At 35.2% G+C, this 19906-nt stretch overlaps 1 protein-coding gene across 4 annotated transcripts in view; it reads right to left on the reverse strand.

The window, feature by feature from the left end:
• Positions 1–19600, reverse strand: part of LOC127874296 (protein FAM135A-like) — an 80834-nt gene extending 61234 nt beyond the window's left edge. For all 4 annotated transcript variants that reach the window (XM_052418531.1, XM_052418530.1, XM_052418529.1 and 1 more), the window contains exons 1-3: positions 19466–19600; positions 10744–10859; positions 8249–8328 (exon numbers count right to left, since the gene is read on the reverse strand). In XM_052418531.1, coding sequence (XP_052274491.1) covers positions 8249–8328; positions 10744–10820 — 157 coding nt within the window. In that variant the 5' untranslated portion in view covers positions 10821–10859; positions 19466–19600. The remainder of the gene's footprint in view (positions 1–8248; positions 8329–10743; positions 10860–19465) is intronic.
• Positions 19601–19906: the final 306 nt, after the last annotated feature.

Consider the following 19906-nt stretch of genomic DNA (forward strand, 5'->3'; position numbering starts at 1 on the left):
CTCGACAACTCTTTTGTCCAATTCCACTGCGACACTTAGTTGCATGTTAATGTTCGACATTCTGATTTATCACTACAGCCTTGTATACCACAAATTGTTACCGCATTGACGCATTTATTTATATGGAGATATTTCGCATCCCGATGCAGATGCTGCTGCGAGAAATAAAGCACAAAAATTATCAGTAATAAGATGATTGATTGCAAAAGTTGCACTGGCGGAAAAATTACGTTTCCGTTAACATCTTTCCCTGAAACAACGAGGCAGACGGACGCCGCAATTCGTTCACCATAAACCAATCAATATCGGAAAGCGTTAAAACAGTCTATATCATAAAATACGTAGGCTAAATTAAACTAAATCATTGAACGAATATGTGCGGAGCACAAATTGTTTCTGCGGGCGCAAAATAAAAATAAAAATATTTTTATATTGTTTTAAGATTGTTAGGTGCATCCATCGAACATGTAATCAATTTGTTGTGGCCTTACATGTAAAATATACAAAATATTAAAAACTCTAGATTTCATCTTAAGAAAAACTCTGTTTTACCATACCATTTCCCATTTGTTTAGGCATGTCAACTTTTGCTTATACAAGACAGAACAAAAAATCCAGCGATGAGCTGAAACCCGTGCATCTAATAAAGCAGTTTGTTTTCTTGATTTGGGGAAAAATCATTATTGACAAAACTGAAAAAGGGGAAGATATTGTCCCAAAGTAAGCTTGAAACTTGGGGAAAATTGCATCATTTAAAAGAAATATTCTTAGGGGAAGGAGCCTTAAGCTTTTGGGAAAGGGTCTATATAAGGCCCTTGCTTAAAAAGAAAAAAAGTCCTGAATAAAGAAATGTTTAACAGAAACAAAAAATTCACTCTCAAGACTTGAAATACAACTAAACATTGCAAAAACATAACAAGAGGGCCAAGATGGCCCTAGTTCGCTCACCTGAGAGGAGTCCGTTCATTCAATCTTTACCTAATGTCAAACTTGACCTAGATATTGACCAGACAAACATCCTGGTCAAGTTTCATCATTATTGAACCAAAACTCTGGCGTAGGAAGTGATTTTGTTTTTGTAAGATTTGAAATGGTGACCTACATTTTGAGTTGACCCCCCTTACCAAACATCAAACTTTGCTTACAAGGATTTTGTATAATATAATGAAAATTTGGACAATCTAAGGGCAATAATTATGGCAATAATTATGTGATTTTGCTCATCATCAAAATTGACTGAGATCTTTCAGCAACTTTGATAAAGAATGCATGAGAAATGTGAATGCTAGAGTGTTTACAAACCAATGTGGTCGAACGGACAGCTGACAAAGACCAATCCTAAAAACTCACCTGATCAATCAGATGAGCTAAAAAGTGTGTTTCACCGATCTGAGCCATTTTCCAACTTGTCCAAGAAATCAATAAAACCGATGTATTGACTAAGTTTCACGATGATTAGGCAAAATATGTGACTACTATAGTGTTCGATCACAAGGTTTCTCTCTATATAGTCACATAAGGAAAACTGCCCCACCCCCCTGGCAGCCATGTTTATTGACCCATCGGGACCATTTGCAAACTCATCTGAGATATATATAAAACCAATCTTTTCACCAAGTTTCATGATGATTGGGCAAAAAATGTGACTTCTAGAGTGTTCACAAGCTTTTTTTTACTATATAAATATAAGAAAACTGCCCCCCCCCCCCCTTCGGCAGCCATGTTATTCAACTGACCGGAACCATTTTCCAACTCAACTCTCATATCAAGGAAACAAATGTTCTAACCAAATTTCATGAAAATTGGGCAAAAAATGTGACTTCTAGAGTGTTCACATGTTTTCACTATATACATATAGAGAAAAATGCCCCGCCCACTGGCGGCCATGTTTTTTCACCGATCTGGACCATTTTCGAACTCGTCCGACATATCAATAAAACCAATGTTTTGATAAACATTCATGATGATTGGGCCAAAATTGTGACTACTAGAGTGTTTACAAGGTTTCTCCTTAGCCATTTAAGAAAAACTGCCCCGCCCACTGGCGGCCATGTTTTTCAACGGACCGGAACCACTTTTAAACTCAACCAACATATCATTAAGACAGACAGTTACTTTTTAGACAAAGTTACATGAAGATTGGGCATTAAATGTGACTTCTTCAGTGTTTTTTCTTTTTTTTTGACCTAGTGACCTAGTTTTTGACCCAGCATGACCCAGTTTCGAACTCGATCTCGATCCAGATATCATTGGGACAAATCTTCTGACCAAGTTTCATGAAGATCAGACAAAAAATGTGGCCTCTAGAGTGTTTACCTACAAATGTGGACGGACGGACGATGGACAGAGACCAGTCACAAATGCTCAACTGAGCAACAGGTGAGCTAAATCATGAGCTGTCACCATAGGATGACATATGCCCCCTATAAACGCTTTGATAGAAGTTATAGCATTTTTTGAAACCTAAATGCAGATTTCGAAACCTAAACGCGGACCTTAAGTTCAAGCATGGAGCGTATATTGACAGGAGTTGAAACGAGTATTTGATCCTTACTGTAGTCAATTCAAATTTATGCAAAAACTAATCATCCGATTGTAGTGGTTTATACGTTATCTTGTTGCTTATTAATTCCTCTTTCAAAAAAATATAACTTTTAGTATATTTCCGTTGTTATTAATGGATGTATAGCGAGTTAAACACCAGAAATAAACATTTTATGTTTTACCCACACGCGTTTATCCTTGTCGATACTTTGTTATGTAACCAGTAGCTATCGATAAGCGTACATCGAAGAGCCGAGGTTATACATTTTTATGTACGTCCACTCAAGTCTTTTTTCTAATTTTACTTTTACTTCTCGGCTGATTTTGACAAATTATACATCATTAGAAAGCCTACATTTCGTAGTTTTCAGATATATAAATATATATGAAGTTTTACTTCTAATTTGGGCAGCCTGGCTAGTTATAACTTTAACTTTTACAAATATCATACCGTTTTAGATTCTATATTTACGGTAAACATGGTCGTACTTTATACAGATTTGTAACCTTTATATTAGGAGTTCAGTTTTTAAAAATACATCTTGCTTAGGAGAATAGAATTCTGTATACGATAGAAAAAAATGGGTTTAAAAATGAACGTAAATAAGGAAGGACTTTGTACGAAAGTAGCTTGCGGTCATAACGCTCCGAACTGATGCTACGGTCTTGGCGATTATGCTTTTGTTTAGATACCGACCATTTAATTTCCGTTGCCAGGATTATTATATTTTTTATTGAATACATTTTTCACGAAACATATCAATAAATCTTACTATTAATGAAGCTTAATAAATTAACAATTTCAGCTCTTGTTTATAACACTGAAAGGGTGATAATTGTATATAAGACCTCGTATCTAGCGGACCCTCTTGATATTTTCGGCCTTGCACACTTTAAATAAAATTGGTGTGAAAAACATTTGTTTGTTGTTTATTAACAAAGAGGTTATTATGTATAATGACATGAAAGGTGATGTACCTTAAATTATCAATTAATTAAACTTATTTAGAGATTCTTGAAAATCACGGTCGGTGTTACACAGATCATTTCGTATTTTGACATCTGAGTGCATCATGTCAAACTATTCAAAATCGGATTTTTTCACTGGGATGATGACAACTTAGATTTAGACGAATTGTTAGGTGATTACACATGTAGCATTGATGATTCTGAGAATGTTAAACCGTGTAAGAAAGTAAAAGTGACAAAAGCAATCGAATTAGTAAGTGTCTACCAGTGTACAGAGTGCCCAAAAACTTACAAGACAATGTCTCGTTTTTCGGGGTCATATGATTTCCAAGCACAGATACGAAAGAGTGAATGGTAAATATTTCATTTGTTTCATCATGCTTATTTCATCGATTGCATCTGAATCGGAGGGCATTATTGCTAGTGGTAAAGAGTAACAGAGCTTGTTCAGTTTGACAAAGGTAGATTGTTTTTTACTCCATTACATGTTTGTTATAATCATTTTTGATTTTAGTTGTCTTTCTCTAGGAATTAATACAAAAATAGAGAGGTCATTGTTTGAAGCTTTGACACCTTGAATAAGCCTCATCAGGGGTGTGAGTGCTTGATTGTAATACCCATTAATGGCACGCTCCCAACCAGCTCTTGTTTATAACACAGACAGGGTATTAATTTTATTACGAGACAGCGTATATAGCGGACCCTCTTGATATTTTTTGGCTTTGCATACTTCAAATAAAATGGGTGTCAAAACATACATCGTTTGTTGTTTATTTTCAGAGGTTATTATGTATAATTATATGAAAGGTTATTTACCTTAAATTATCAAGTTATTAAAATTATTTAAATATTCTTGAAAATCCCGGCCGAAAAATATCAAGAGGGTCCGCTATATACGCTGTCTCGTAATAAAATTAATACCCTGTCTGTGTTATAAACAAGAGCTGAAATCGTTAATTTATTAAGCTTCATTACTAATTAGATTTATTGATATGTTTCGTGAACAAAATATTTCAATATATTCCATAAAAAGTATAATAATCATGACAAAGGAAATTAAATGGCCGGTATCTAAACAAAAGCATAATCGGCAAGACCGTAGCATCAGTTCTCTGCGTTAGGACTGCGCGATACTTTCGTACGAAGTCATTCCTTACTTAATTTCATGTCAACCGTAAATCTAGACTCTAAAATGGTGTGATATTTGCAAAAGTTAAAGTTATAACTAGCCGGGCTTCCCAAATTAAAAGTAAAACTTCATATATATTTATATATCTGAAAACTACGTAGCGTAGGCTTTCTAATGATATCTAATTAGTCAAAATCAGCAGAAAAAGGAAAGTATAACTTAAAACAAAAGGGCCTAAAAGGCCCAAAGTCGCTCACCTTAATTCAAAGGAACTGACCTGTTCTGTGCAGCCCAAGATGTCATTAGAACAATATGTTTTTACCAACTTTCATGACTAGTGAACAGGGTACCCTGGCAGCCACGTTTTTCAACAGAACAGAACCATTTTCATACACATCCAAGATATCATTTAAACAAATAAACTGACAAAGTTTCACGAAGATTCATAAGTCCATATAAGGAAAAATGCCCCGCCCACTGGTGGCCATGTTTTCCAAGCAACTGGAACCACTTTTGGAACTTGTCCAAAATATCATTGGGACAAAACTTCTGACAAAGTTTCATGATGATCGTACAATAAATATGGCTTCTAGCGTGCATGTTAACAAGGTTTAACTATAGCTATATAAGGAAAAATGCCACGCCCCATTGGCGGCCATGTTTTTCAACCAACCGTAACCATTTCCAAACTCATCCAAGATATCATTGGGACAAATCATCTGACCAAGTTTCATGATGATCGGACAATAAATGTGGCCTCTAGAGTGTTTACAAGGTTTTACTATAGCATGATATATAGCCATATTAGGACAAATGCCCCACCCCCTGGTGGCCATGTTTTTTTAAGCAACCGAAACAATTTTCGAAATCATCCAAGATATCATTAGGACAAATCTTCTGACCAAGTTTCATGAAGATCGGAAAATAAATGTGGCCTCTAGAGTGTTAACAAGGTTTTACTATAGCCATATAAGGAAAAAAGCCCCGCCCCCTGGCAGTCATGTTTTTCAACCAACCAGCATCATTTTTGAACTCATCCAAGATATTATTGGGGTGAATCTTCTGACCAAGTTTCATGAAGATCGGACAATAAATGTGGCCTCTAGAGTGTTAACAAGATTTTACTATAGCCATATATAGCCATATCAGGAAAAATGCCCCGCCCCTTGGCAGCCATGTTTTTCAAGCAAACGAAACCATTTTTAAACTCATTCAAGATATCATTGAGACCAATCTTCTGACCAAATGTCATAAAGATTGGACAATAAATGTGGCCTCTAGAGTGTTCACAAGGTTTTACTATAGCCATATATAGCCATATAAGAAAAAATGCCCCGCCCCTTGGCAGCCATGTTTTTCAAGCAAACATTACCATTTTCCAAATCATCTTAGATATAATTGAGACCAATCTTCCGATCAAATTTCATAAAGAATGGACAATAAATGTGGCCTCTAGATTGTTAACAAGGTTTTACTATAGCCATATAAGGAAAACTGCCCCGCCCCCTGGCTGCCATGTTTTTTTCACCAATCTGGACCATTTTTGAACTCGTCCAAGATATCAATGAAACCCAATGTTTTGACCAAGTTTCATGATGATTGGGCAAAAATTGTGACTTCTAGAGTGTTCACAAGGTTTCTCTATAGCCATATAAGGAATACTGCCCCGCCCCCTGGCGGCCATGTTTTTCAACGGACCGGAACCATTTTTGAACTCAACCAACATATCATTTAGACAAACATTTTGACAAAGTTACATGAAGATTGGGCATCAAATGTGACTTCTACAGTGTTCACAAGGTTTTTCTTTTTTTTGACCTAGTAACCTAGTTTTTGACCCAGCATGATCTAGTTTCGAACTCAGTCTAGGTATCAATGGGACAAATGTTCTGACCAAATTTCATGAAGATCAGACAATAAATGTGGCCTCTAGAGTGTTCACAAGGCAAAATGTTGACGACAGACAAAAAGTGATCATAAAAGCTTGTTGTGCTCAGGTGAGCTAAAAAGACGTGAGTGGGTACATCAAAATGTATAACCTCGGCGCTTCGATGTACGCTAATCGATAGCTACTGGTCATGTAACAAAGTAACGACAAGCTATTTGCTGATACAGTCCTGTTTCATATCCGTCTCATCTAGAGTCCTTGGTTCAAGGTCAAGGTCACAGGGGCAAATAATTTTGTGCGTATGGAAAGGCCTTGTCAATATACACATGCATACCAAATATGAAGGTTATCTCTCAAGGGACATAGAAGATATGAGCATTTTTTGAAACCAAAACGCAGTTTTCAAAACCTTAACGCGGACCCTAAGTTCAAGGTCAAGGTCACAGGGGTAAACAATTTTGTGCGTATGGAAAGGCCTTGTCCATATACACATGCATACCAAATATGAAGGTTATATCTCAAGGGACATAAAAGTTATGAGCATTTTTCGAAACCTAAACTATATAAATATAAGGAAAACTGCCACCTCCCCCTGGCAACATGTTACATGACCTTAATTCATGATAGTTTACGAGCCTTTTTACTATATAAATATAAGGAAAGCTGCCAACTCCCCCTGGCAACTATGTTTTTCAACGGACCGGAACCATTTTCAAACTTAACTCACGTATCTAGGAAACAAAAGTTCTGACAAAATTTCATGAAAATTGGGCAAAAAATGTGACTTCTAGAGTGTTCACATGTTTTCACTATATACATATAGAGAAAAATGCCCCGCCCACTGGCGGCCATGTTTTTTCACCGATCTGGACCATTTTCGAACTCATCCGAGAAATCAATAAAACCAATGTTTTGACCAACTTTCATGATGATTGACAGTGGTTTTTTTTTTAAATGAAATATTCGGCGTTATTCGGCCCCATTCCCCCATCTGTAGAGTATATATTTTTCCCCCAAATATTTGAAAAATTCCCCTCTCGGAAGTGTAATTCAATTTTAATTTAATTTAATGCCTCATTTAAATAATTCACAGAAAAGCCAAGAAATGTTGATCTTTGAACATGAACATAACATGTTGATGAAAAAAAGAGTTGGAATAATGTTTTTCTCTATGTATGGTGAATTTTATATTATTAAAACTTGTTTTTGAACTGCCCCACCCACTGGCAGCCATGTTTTTCAACGGACTGGAACCACTTTTGAACTCAACCAACATATCATTAAGACAAACATTTTGACAAAGTTACATGAATATTTGGCATGAATTGTGACTTCTACAGTGTTTACAAGTTTTTTCTTTTTTTTGACCTAGTGACCTAGTTTTTGACCCAGCACGACCCAGTTTCGAACTCGACTGAGATTTCATTGGGACGATGCTTCTGACCAAGTTTCATGAAGATCGGACAATTAATGTGGCCTCAAGAGTGTTTACAAACAAATGTTAACGGACAGACGGACGACGGACTAAGACCGGTCACAAAAGCTCACCTGAGCAATCAGGTGAGCTAAATAGTAAAATCACTTGGGTCCTTGCAATGAAAGTCAATGAAAGTAATGGGAAAAAACTTACCAGTCAGATTGTAAATGTACCTCAATAAAAGCATAAATTGAACTTAATTCACAGCAACAGAAAGACAATACAATGGGTTTATATTTACCTTGTGATTTCTGAAGAGTTATTTCTATCTTCGATGGTACTTTCGGTGGTGTTTGAAGGGCTGTGCGTATCTGATAATACCTGAAACAAATGCAAGCAAAGCTGCTCTGTAGGTCACAACTTACATTCCTGATATTATGATTGAAATTATTTGCTGTATGACATAAATTTCATTTAATAAGGCACCAAAATGATGAGTCAACACATAGTTTTTGTGTTATAATCACCTGCTACATAGCCCAAATTGCAACAAGGTATACTGAAATCTGATTGTGAACAGCATCTTTTCAATGTACATATAACACATACATGTACCATTACAGATGTCACAGCACAATAATGACAGATGGTAGTTTTTTGCAAATTAAAACATGTATCTGTTGAGGAGGGGGTGTCATAATAAAACAGAAAATGACAAAAGCTTAAATATTATTATTATAAATTTGAAAAGAAAGAGCTGTTCTAAAAAAATCTAAAACTTAGTAGTTGTCTCAATGACAAAATACTTTTATAAAAGAACATCAGCTATAAGAATAAACATTATTGAAACTGAGGTCGCACCCTTTATAGGGTGCAGGATAAAAGGGGTTCACAGGGGTTTTCACACAGACTGGACAGAATGTTTACAAACTGTTAAGAACTTAATTTTTGCAAATATCTTTTTTTTTAAACATTAGCAATAATTTTTAGTGCATGACAGACAGTTTTAGTTTTTCTTGCAGTTTGTGCCGATATCTAAAGATTTAAGGATAAAATCATTGAATACATCTGAAATCAGTTGCAAAATTTTACGTTGTGTATAGCATAATTGTTTACATGAATGCGTTACACATAAAATTCTAGGTAAAAAACATGGGCTTATTTAATAAAGTAATTCTGATGTATTTCACATTTCCTTAAGCAGCATAAAAAACTGTGTTTTATGCACAAGTTTAAATTTGTAAGAAATTAAAAAAAAAAAAGTTATTTAAAGAAAAGCACTACATTATGATGAACTACATACCAGTGTGTTTACATCCATAAACGTTCAATTGTGAACCCCACAAAGTAATCAGAATCAGATCTTGCACCCTGACCCGTGGAAATGTCAAAGCGAAGAATTGGGTGTGAATTAGGAATTAATCACAAAACAAACTACCGTCTTTATCCTGATAAAAGCTCCCTCCCTAATAAACGCGCCCCAATCGTATAATAAAATGTAGGAGTGATCAAAATAATAGCGCCCCCATTTCTCGGCTGCTAAGGGGTAAAGTAATTGCATTTTATTGACGGGAAATTCTTTTGTATATCAACAAGGTACATGTAATTGGCAAGAACCTTATAGTAATAAAACTTTAATTATAATAATAATAACATATATATTTGGAACATTTCGATGTTAGGATTAAACTCCAACATGCAGGCGATTGTATCGGTGTTTTCAGTTTTAAATGTCAAATTCATGTTACGATTTTTTTTAAACCAAGCATTTAAAATACGGATTTACCCAGGTTGTTCAATATGCGGTACGCTGGGCCGAAGCACGTGGCTTACATTTTATACATACCAGGTAGATTGTTAATCACTTTGTGTAGACACAATGCAGGGCTTAACTTATTGAAAATTAAATTTAGGATCTATTAATTGTGTTGCTATAGTTGTTGTTTTTTGTTGTTGTTTTTTGACAAATAAATATAATAATAATTGTAATGTTCCTTCATTTCAATTAGCATGATATTCACAATGAATTCACATTTAAATCTTAATGCGCGTCACTATCAACATGGGTGCTTGTGTAGTGATCTTCGCTGTCTACGTCATCGTCTGACTCCGGGAGTTCGATCCCTGTGGTCGTCCCGGTCTAATTATCTGCATATGTTCTTCTGATTAATTTTATTGCTAGGCCCAATTCAACCAGAAAATATTTTGGTCTGGTTTATGAGGTATCTAAAGTAACCATAAATCTCCACTAATTAACACTGTTGCTATCTCAGTCACGCGTACTGTTACAGTTCTCATTACGGTCTTATCGACAATGGCCCTTTCATCTCGCATGATAATCGGGTGTTGTATTCAGGTAAAACTAATTGTGATATGTTTACGATTGCTCAATGAACTTGGAACTTTGCAAATACCGGTAAACACATTTTAGAAGTTAGCTCGTATTATACCTAAAGGGGGGTGAAATAATCGCGCCCCTTAGTGATTTGCATCGCGCCCTGGCGCGGTTAATAGGATAAAGACGGTATTTATTTTTTCAAATTATTATTCAATAAATGAAACATTTTAGCCTCCCTCTGTTTAAAGGGGGTTAAATGCATGCCTGTAAAGTGTGGTCACAGATTAGTCTGTTAAGTCTGTACAGGCCAATTAGGGACAACAATTTCCTCATTAACTGGATTTTTGCTAAGAAAAACGTTCTTTAAACTAGCACAGGCTAGTCTGGGATGACAGTTGATGCACATGCATTTAACCCCCTTTTCACAGAGTGCAACTCATTATTAACTTATCACAAACCCGCGCTGGAAGAGGTCTACATTGTAGAACTTGTTGAGTTCCACAGAAAACTCCAGGGTGGCTTGTAGCTCCGTCATGCTTGCACGTGCACTGTGCCCCTCCCAGTCAACAAGAGGCTGAAAATAGAACACTATTAAAGCTGAGGATGATACAAATGTAATAGCACAAACACTGTAAGAGCTGAGAATGATAATAGCACACACACTATTAGAGTTGAGGATGATAAAAACACACACGCGCAATTAGAGTTAAGGATGATAATAGCACATACACTATTAGAACTGATGATGATAATAGAACACACACTATTACAAATGAGGATGATAATAGCACACACAGTATTATAGCAGAGTATGACAAAAGCACACACACTTTTGGATCGGATGATGATAATAGCATAAACACTGTAAGAGCCGAGGTTGATAATAGCACACACAGTATTAGAGCTGTATATGATAATAGCACACACACACGCACTAGTAGAGCTGATGTTGATAATGGCACACACACACTAATAATATGTGACACTATAAGAGCTAAGGTTGATAATGGCACACACACACACACACTATTAGAGCTGAGGATGATAATAGCACACACACTATTAGAGCTGAGGTTGATATTAGCACATACACTACTACAGCTAAGGTTGAAAGTAACACACATACTGTTAAAGCTAAGTTGAAAATATGCACAAACACTAAATTCTTGCTAAGGTTGAAACAAAAGATGTTTTTCTAAAACATGTTTTCTCCCAATGTTTAGTAGTAAATATAGTGATCAACTGTTAAAAGATTTCCTAAATAGTGTATCCAACTGACAGAGAGATAGGCAGATGCAAGAAAGATATCCCCACTTCATTGAAGGGATGAGTACTTAGCCTAGCTAGAGGATTAATCAGTTATTTATCATGTGACTGAGAAATAATTCTCTTATTGAAATACAAATTTACTTTCTTTTATAGTACAATGTACATCTAGTTGATATAATTACCACAAATACATTTTTAAAGATGAATATCTGAAGTATTTATATATTATAGATATATATGGCACAATTCCTCTATCCAAATTGAAACAAAATTGAGCACAATTTTTTCTTTTTTTAGCAACAGTTAGCTTGACCTTGACCAATCTGGCCCCAAATGCAACCCATGCAAAGTCTGTATGTTAGCTAGAAAAGGGGGCATACGCCTGCTTAACCCTTTACCACTTAGATACATATTTTGACACATTTGCATTCCCTCCCAAAGTTAACTTTAGTTAAAGTCCTTTCTTTCTTTTCCAACCCTTAGATACTGATGAGTAGCAAACATAAACAACCACTGACCCGGACAGAAAGACTTATAACTTTAACCAGCCGTTAACCCTTTCCCACTCAGAAGCAAAGTGAAAATGGCTATGTGCTAACAGCATTGAACAAGAACAGCTTTCGAGTAACTCGGTCTGTTCTGGTTTTATGCTGTTTGCTGCTCTTTAGTTTCTAAGGGTTGGAAATGAAGCCTTCAAAACTTGAATCCAGTAAGAAAGGTCTTTAAGTAAATTTAACTTTCTGAGAGACTGACTACAAATGCATCAAAATACGCATCTAAGCTGTTAAGGGTTATAAGATGAATACGCTCTCACCTTTGCCAACATTTTAGGTTAAAGTCAGGCTAATATGTGTTAATCATGCACAGATACATGTACTATTAATTCACTACTTTACATTTATAATAAACAACATTCACATCTCTTTAGAAAATGTTGGGAGTATTAATGTAAATATATACATATGAAAGCCCACATCATTTGTAATGATGTTAACATATTTGTGCACCTGTCTGTAACTTGTACTTAGAAAGAGGAGCATCACACTGCACTCTGCCAGATTTTGAATAGAAAAGCCATACTATAACAGAGTAATACAAGATAATTCTCTCCACACCTGAAGCTAATTTCAACATCATAAATCTCATTTATTCCTGGGAAACTAAGAATCATCAACCCGAAAACTGATTCATTCTTTTAGGTATAGTCTATAACGTTTGACAGGGAGGTCTATTAGGATCAAAATTATAAAGTATATTTGTTTTACTTGATTTAAAATGAAATGAAAGAATATGTTTGAAGGTTCTTCAATCAAAATATCAGTGATAGTTTTCTTAAATTAAGAATGATACAAGTTTCATAATAGAACTTATGCATATTTGATAGGTCTTTAATAGTCCTAAAGACTGATCGATAGTATAGAATTGTTTATAAAACATTCATACAAAAAAACTAATTCTATGGTGGATCTGTTTTAAATGCATGGCCATTCTTCCTTTTAATTTCTAATGCTTGTAAAACTTAATCAGACAATAAAGCAGAAGCAAGTAAAATTCTCATATGGATTGTGAAAATAATTGAGGCATATCAGCCGTTGTTATTTTTTGTACAGGTAAGTACTTCACCAAAAAGTGAACATGTTTATGGCCTTCCTCTTAATTTTGAAACCCTTTTGTTTTAAATGCAAAATTATATTGGCTGTGCATTTATTTAAAATAACATGGTTAATGAAATACAGACAAGCTTTTGTGTGGTGAAATTTGACCTTCAAACTCTGAGTGTGACCATGCCCTTTAGGGTAGGGACACAAGTGTAACATCATATACATCTTGATGATGTCCTTGTGATGATGTGTGCCCATTTTGTTTAATCCATCAAAATGTTTGAATTTGTGGCTGAAACAGGAATTTTCAAACAATTTTAAGGCCAAATGTTACTTTTGACCTATATGTGTGACCCTGACCATTAAGTTAGGGGCTGGGTGTTCTTTAGGACATGCAATCTTATCATGGTTTACATTTGTGCCAAGTCATTCTAAAAACCATCAATATACAGGGGTTTTTCTGCCTACTTTGGGAAAAGGAGTCTGACCAAATTGGGAATTTTTTATCAACAAAATTGCCCATTTTGGGAATTTTTGTTTCGTGAAACGGCTCATTTTGGGGAAAAAAAATGAATTAATCATGCTTAAATAAGTCTGTGGTTTAACAATTTTCTTTATATAAACACATGCAAAACAAACACTGCCCAAACACAAGTTACAGCAACAGTTTTGGCCGAGCTAAAATAGAGCCATGGGTATTTCATTTCATACTTTAATGTATTAAATGACGATTGAACTACAACTTTCTTACAAGGCTCTGAGCATTCAGTTGCCGATTTTGTGATTGACGGCCCTGGCATTACTTCTGTTGCTGTTACATTTTGCTGCGTATCGTCCGAGCCTGTCTGTTCAGGGTTACTCGCGGCAGTAATTTCGGAAGATTCTGAGCGTTTCGAAAACATCGATGATATCGTTACACATCCTTTAGCGTCTATTTTTTGTGTTTTTTAATGTAATATTTACTATTAAGCGAAGCCATGATTAAAAATAAGCGTCTACAGATATGGTATAGAATGTGTATTGTGCGGCTCTATATACTCTTGTATAATGCGGAACAGTTTGAACGTCATCGCTGAGAGTAAATGCATCCGGCAAATACACCAAAAAATCTGTGTCACTAAAGGCTTTATTGAGTCGCGAACGAAGGGAAGTCACTCTTTCGATATAAATTATGTTTACTTTTTACAATTTTGGAAGATATTATTTTTTGGAATTGGGAAAAATGCAATCAAAATTTGATTGGGAACGGGTCCATTTGCTTTGGGAATGCCTGCATTTCCCGGAGGCGCAGACGGTGCTGAAAAACCCCTGATATATGATGGCAAAGTTTTGCCTAATACAATTATGTTCAAGCTGTTTATTGCCAATTTTGAACTTTGACCTTTGAGAAAGGGAGATGATTTTTACACACGAACATAGTCTTATGATGGGGCAAGTTATTTAAACATTCATCTTTATATAATGCAAAGTTATGGCTAAGACAGGAAATATGGCAATACAAAAGGCGGACTAATATTGTGTTTCCTACATAGTGCTTTTTTGAAAGAGGGCTAAGGAGAAAACATAATATGAAAACATAAACATAACATAACAGCTCAAAGCTCACTAAATATCCTGACCAGTATTTTCCCTCTTTGGTGAATGGGGCTGGGTCACTTCCAGGGGAGACTTTAATACACAATTCATGGACTCATATATTTACCTTTGCACAACAAATCAATTTATTTGCAAACAATATTACACCACATATAAAACATAGAGACATAATCCAATACAACACAATATTACACAATATATTAAAATACAACTCTACTCAATAATACAACATACACGAAAATAATTTCATGTACATTGTATTATGTACACAACATTAAACACTACAGTCAGACTTCTGTTTGTTATATGTCCTAGAGCTGCAACAATTCAATCCGATGCATCGAAAATCGGTTCGAAATGCGTCGATTCGATTACGATACCAAACCTACCAAATTCGATTCGATTCTTTAACATATAGACATATATATAAATAGATACGTAAAGCTATCTGTATTCTGACTATTTGATACGGAAAGATGTAGGTTTTATCTTAACCTGTAATTACGACGCGCGCGATTGGCTGCTTATTACTTTAGTCATCCAATCAATAAGCGCGTTACGGTCTACTATCGGAAAAAGCGTCAAAATGGCTAAAAAAGTTGTGGCTGACAAATTGAAATTATCAGATGCGCCTAAGAAGCTTAAATAAAAAAAGTGGCAGTATTTTGGGTTTCGGAATGGTAGCCCTCCCGATAAAGCACAGTGAAAACTGGGCTTCACGAATGAAACATAACGTTGATTTAGCAAGACTAAGAGGTAGCACAAGTGCAACTACTCAAGTCGCCAGCCAGAAAAGTAGTTCTGTTTCTGTTGGGAATTTGTTAAGTTTATTAGAGAATGTGCTTTGTCCTACAGGTAACAGGTGATGCTGTCACGGCACATTGGTAGACATGCTTGTAGCGGTTTTGGATATAAGTATAATAGTGATAGTTCTATCACTCCACTGATTCCAGATGTTCCTATGATTATTTATTTAATTTTATATTATTGTGTATTCAACACAATTTTCTAGTCAGAAGTATTTTATATTAAAATTGAGTCCTAATTTGCTTTTCTTATTTATGTGTTGTATTGAAATATTGACATATTTTGAAAGACAATTGGCAGTTTCTTGCAAAATATTTCTTACAAATGTTAATTTAACACACTTTCAACAGTTTTTAAAACACTGTTGAACCAACCAAACTATATCAAACAAACACACAATTTGATAAATGCCCAAGATATCTAGGTATGCGACACATTTGAACAGAAATGTTTATTTACAGGCAGAAGAGTGAATATATGATAAAACTAGGTTTGAAGATGAATCGAATCGAAAAAATCAGTATCGGAGTGTCTGAAATCGAAATCAAATCAAATCCAGCTGTTGGTGAATTGTTGCAGCTTTAAAATGTCCATGTTCCTATTCAGACGTCTTCGTTGTGGATTGGGTCGTGTGTTGAATCGGGCCCATGGCCTGCGATATTGCTACATTGCCTCAGTAGTTGCGTGGTGGTGATTTTATCGTCCTCATATTTGTCCCAGGTGTCGAATAGTTTTCCGTGGATTTCCTTGAATTTCCTTCTATGCACACGGGCAAGCGCGTGCTGCATTCGCGACATTTTTGCGACATTTTCATTTGGCTAGTCTACAACACCCTTAAGCTTTATCATTTTACGATACTGTCTTAGACTGATTCCTGTGTCACAAGACAGATGTTGCCATTGTTCACATTGATCACACGATATTGCGCTATCACCGTCATTAATGTTACGCTCACAGTGTATACATGGATATTCTGAAGCCATGATTGGATTTGTGGTTGCAATGAAACAACTCCCCTATTATATACTCTTGTTTAACAGACGCTATTTACTCTGTATGTATAAATACACACAGTGTGTATAATCCACGCTGCCAATTCAAGCCAACTTCTTTAATTGATGGCAATTAATGGCATGTGCCGCTAATTGATTGTTTGCAATGCACAAATTAATATGTTTGCATTATCAAGTCATCAGTCCTTGGAATATCTTACGATTGTAGATTGGTAGTTGATAGGGTGTTGACGTGTTTTCATTTGCTCCACAAGTATGTGTTTTATTTATATATAACGCGACCAGAGAAAGTGAATGTTGTGATAGAAAAAGGATAATATGCAAAGTGTTATGCAAGTGTTATATTTTTACGGATAAAATCAACAATAAAGACAGAAAAGGGTACTTTTCAGGGCTCAACATTAACCTAAAAACCAACTTGCACTGCCGAGCAAGTAATTAAAAAATCGACTTGCCCTGAATGTAAAGCCACTTGCCCAAACATTAAACATCACATTAACTGTAAACCTCATATTTTTTAATAAAGATCAAAATGATACACCACAAAAACTTTTTTATTTTTGCACATTTAACAAAATGATTACAGCAATTTAAGTCTAATTAAAGTCTTAATGTAGATTTGTGCCAATGTTTGATTATTAATGAAATAATTAGTAATTCTCCTCCACGTCTTAGTCAGCAAACACAGACTTACAGTTATTTGTTAAGTTAAAGCTAAAGCCAACTTCTACTTGCCAGGGGCAATAAGACAACCGTAAATGTTGAGCCCTGCTTTTAAAAGCATTTTTAATAAAATCATAGACATTATTGCCTGTTCCATGTGAATATTTTTTTTTCTTAAATATAAAATTACACTGACAATATTTTACAGTTTTAGCTGGTACTTACTACTACTAAAACAAATACGATTCATTTATGACAAACAGTATGCTGTTTAACATAAGTCAAACATAAATCATTTCAATTATATATACAATTAAAACCATCATTTGTTACAATACTCAACTCAATAACACTCAAAAATAACATAAACACGGATATATCAGTGCTTTCCACAGGCAATTTAATGGTCCCTCAGCGGGCGCTTGAATTTCGAAATCAGAGTCCGCAGGGCGCCGTCAGTTTTCCAATCAGTGTATTCTGACAGTTATTGCAGCTTAAGATCAAAGCGATATCGACTTCGCCGAAAATTTTGAAAGTCGGTTTACGATCTTTTGTCGCTTCACCCAACTAAAGCCCGCCTAAAGGCGGAGCATCGCAGTATCAGAAAATCAATATTGGCCAATGCGAGCGCACGCTTTGTATGAGCGACAGCAGTAGGCAGGCAATACCTGCAGTTAAATCATGCAGACGACTTGTGACGTACATGTAATTGCCACAGAAATCTTAGCCAGTTACTTAGAAGACTGATGATGGCAACCAGCCGTAATCCTCGTGGACAACGTGAATTTCATGCATAATTCCGTCAAAACATTTATTCGACTCGTAAAATGTTTAAACAAATTATCGTTGATTCATAACGCATCTGTTAATATTTGTTGAAATCTCAAATGGGAATAATTTAATTTGTAATCCGAAACCCATTCCCATAGGTAAATGCGTTTTTAATCCGAAACACACTTCCTAATGTCAATGTTACCACAACGTTGAAATAATCTTGCTTAAAATTAGCAGTGCAAATTTATTTTTTGTCGAATCTTTTTCTCAAAAAAAAATCACGAAAATTATGCAGCATGTACAACGTCGCATCATTTGCATAGAAAGTGTGCGTGTATTGAGCGTTTTAACAAGCACACAACACGTCAGGAAATTGATGCATGTTCAGAGGCAATATTTCATCAAATCTATAAATAGTCACGTACAATTTATTTGATACTATAGAAAAAAGATTTGTGTTAAAGAAATAGTTGAGAGCTTTTATCATAAATATTTACCAGAAAGTGATTTATAAAAACAGAATAAACGGGATTTTCAGGTAATAAATAGAAACTTGGAAAGAAGTAAGTATACAGTAATAGAGTCGGGTTGAAATGGATGTATTGGGAAATCGTTCAAGTCGGGATTTTACTAGCTATGTTTAAAAAAAGTTTGAAAACAAACAATATATATATTTTTAATGACTAGGGAATTTTCTTGGCAAGTCATAGCGCACCAAATGACATCTTTTGACGCTGTTTTTCTTTGAGTTATAACGCACCACAGAACGTCAATAGACACGTTAAATTAAAGAAAAAATCAACGTCGGGAGGGGACGAAAATCCTGTGGAAAGCACTGTATATCCCAATATATTTATTAACAAAATCATATTCAATAACAATATCATTTTATTCTATATAATATATCAGTGTGACGAAACCCCTACTGCCCTCCTTCATAAAATCAGTGTGATGAAACTGCATTGTGATGAAACCTCCATCACCCTCTGTGACGGTGTGTTGCCTTTTCTTAGTTGCATTGGACCAAGAACACTAACAGTTACAGACAATAGTTTGGAGCACACAAAATCCAGTGTTGCTTGTCATTTAATTATATATATTTTTAACAGTAGATCACTGTCCTCTACTTATCATGCTTGCCATTTGGTTCAATATTTCAATCATGTTTCCGTTACTAGACAGTCCGAAATTTATCCTAGTATTGAATAACATTTCACATGTCAGCAAATCAACAATAGAATTTAAATTATAAAGCATCCAAACCTTTAAAAAAATATGTTCATGATAAGTTTGACATACAAATGTTCTTACGGAAACATGTTCAGCCTTTTGCAAAGTTAAAAAAAAAAGACACTACCCCACCCGATACAGTTAATTGCCTAATTATAGGAAGAATGCAGTAAACAGAAAATTTGCGTCTTACGTAAAGAAAACTTATTCAAATATTAAAAGTTTACCTTTTTATCAATCAATTATTCTACATGACTTCCAAGGCAAAGGATATTTTTATTTCACTAAATATCACTCACGGTTTGTTTTGAGGTTATATTACACTAATTCAATTTCACATAGGGTCTCATTATAAAACTGCCAACTTTCAAAGCATTTTTCTTGTATCTCCTATATATCAAATTTTGCAAGACCGGTATCATTTTAAAGATAAATTTGTCCTCTTTCAATAAATGCAGTCAAAAATATATGGTTTCGCAACTTCTAAGAAAAGTTAAATTCGCCCAAAGGCAAGCACCCTCGGGAAAGTGAAATTTCGACAAAAGCCCCGTACTTCAATAAACGCACCCCAAACAGTGATCTTTCAACGTAATCCCCAATGAAATGCGTTAAAATGTTGCAGACACACACAGAATGCAGGAAATAATAAAAAAAGCATGGGTGCGATC

This window comes from Dreissena polymorpha, chromosome 3 (genome assembly GCF_020536995.1).
Source record: "Dreissena polymorpha isolate Duluth1 chromosome 3, UMN_Dpol_1.0, whole genome shotgun sequence".
NCBI lineage: Eukaryota > Metazoa > Mollusca > Bivalvia > Myida > Dreissenidae > Dreissena > Dreissena polymorpha.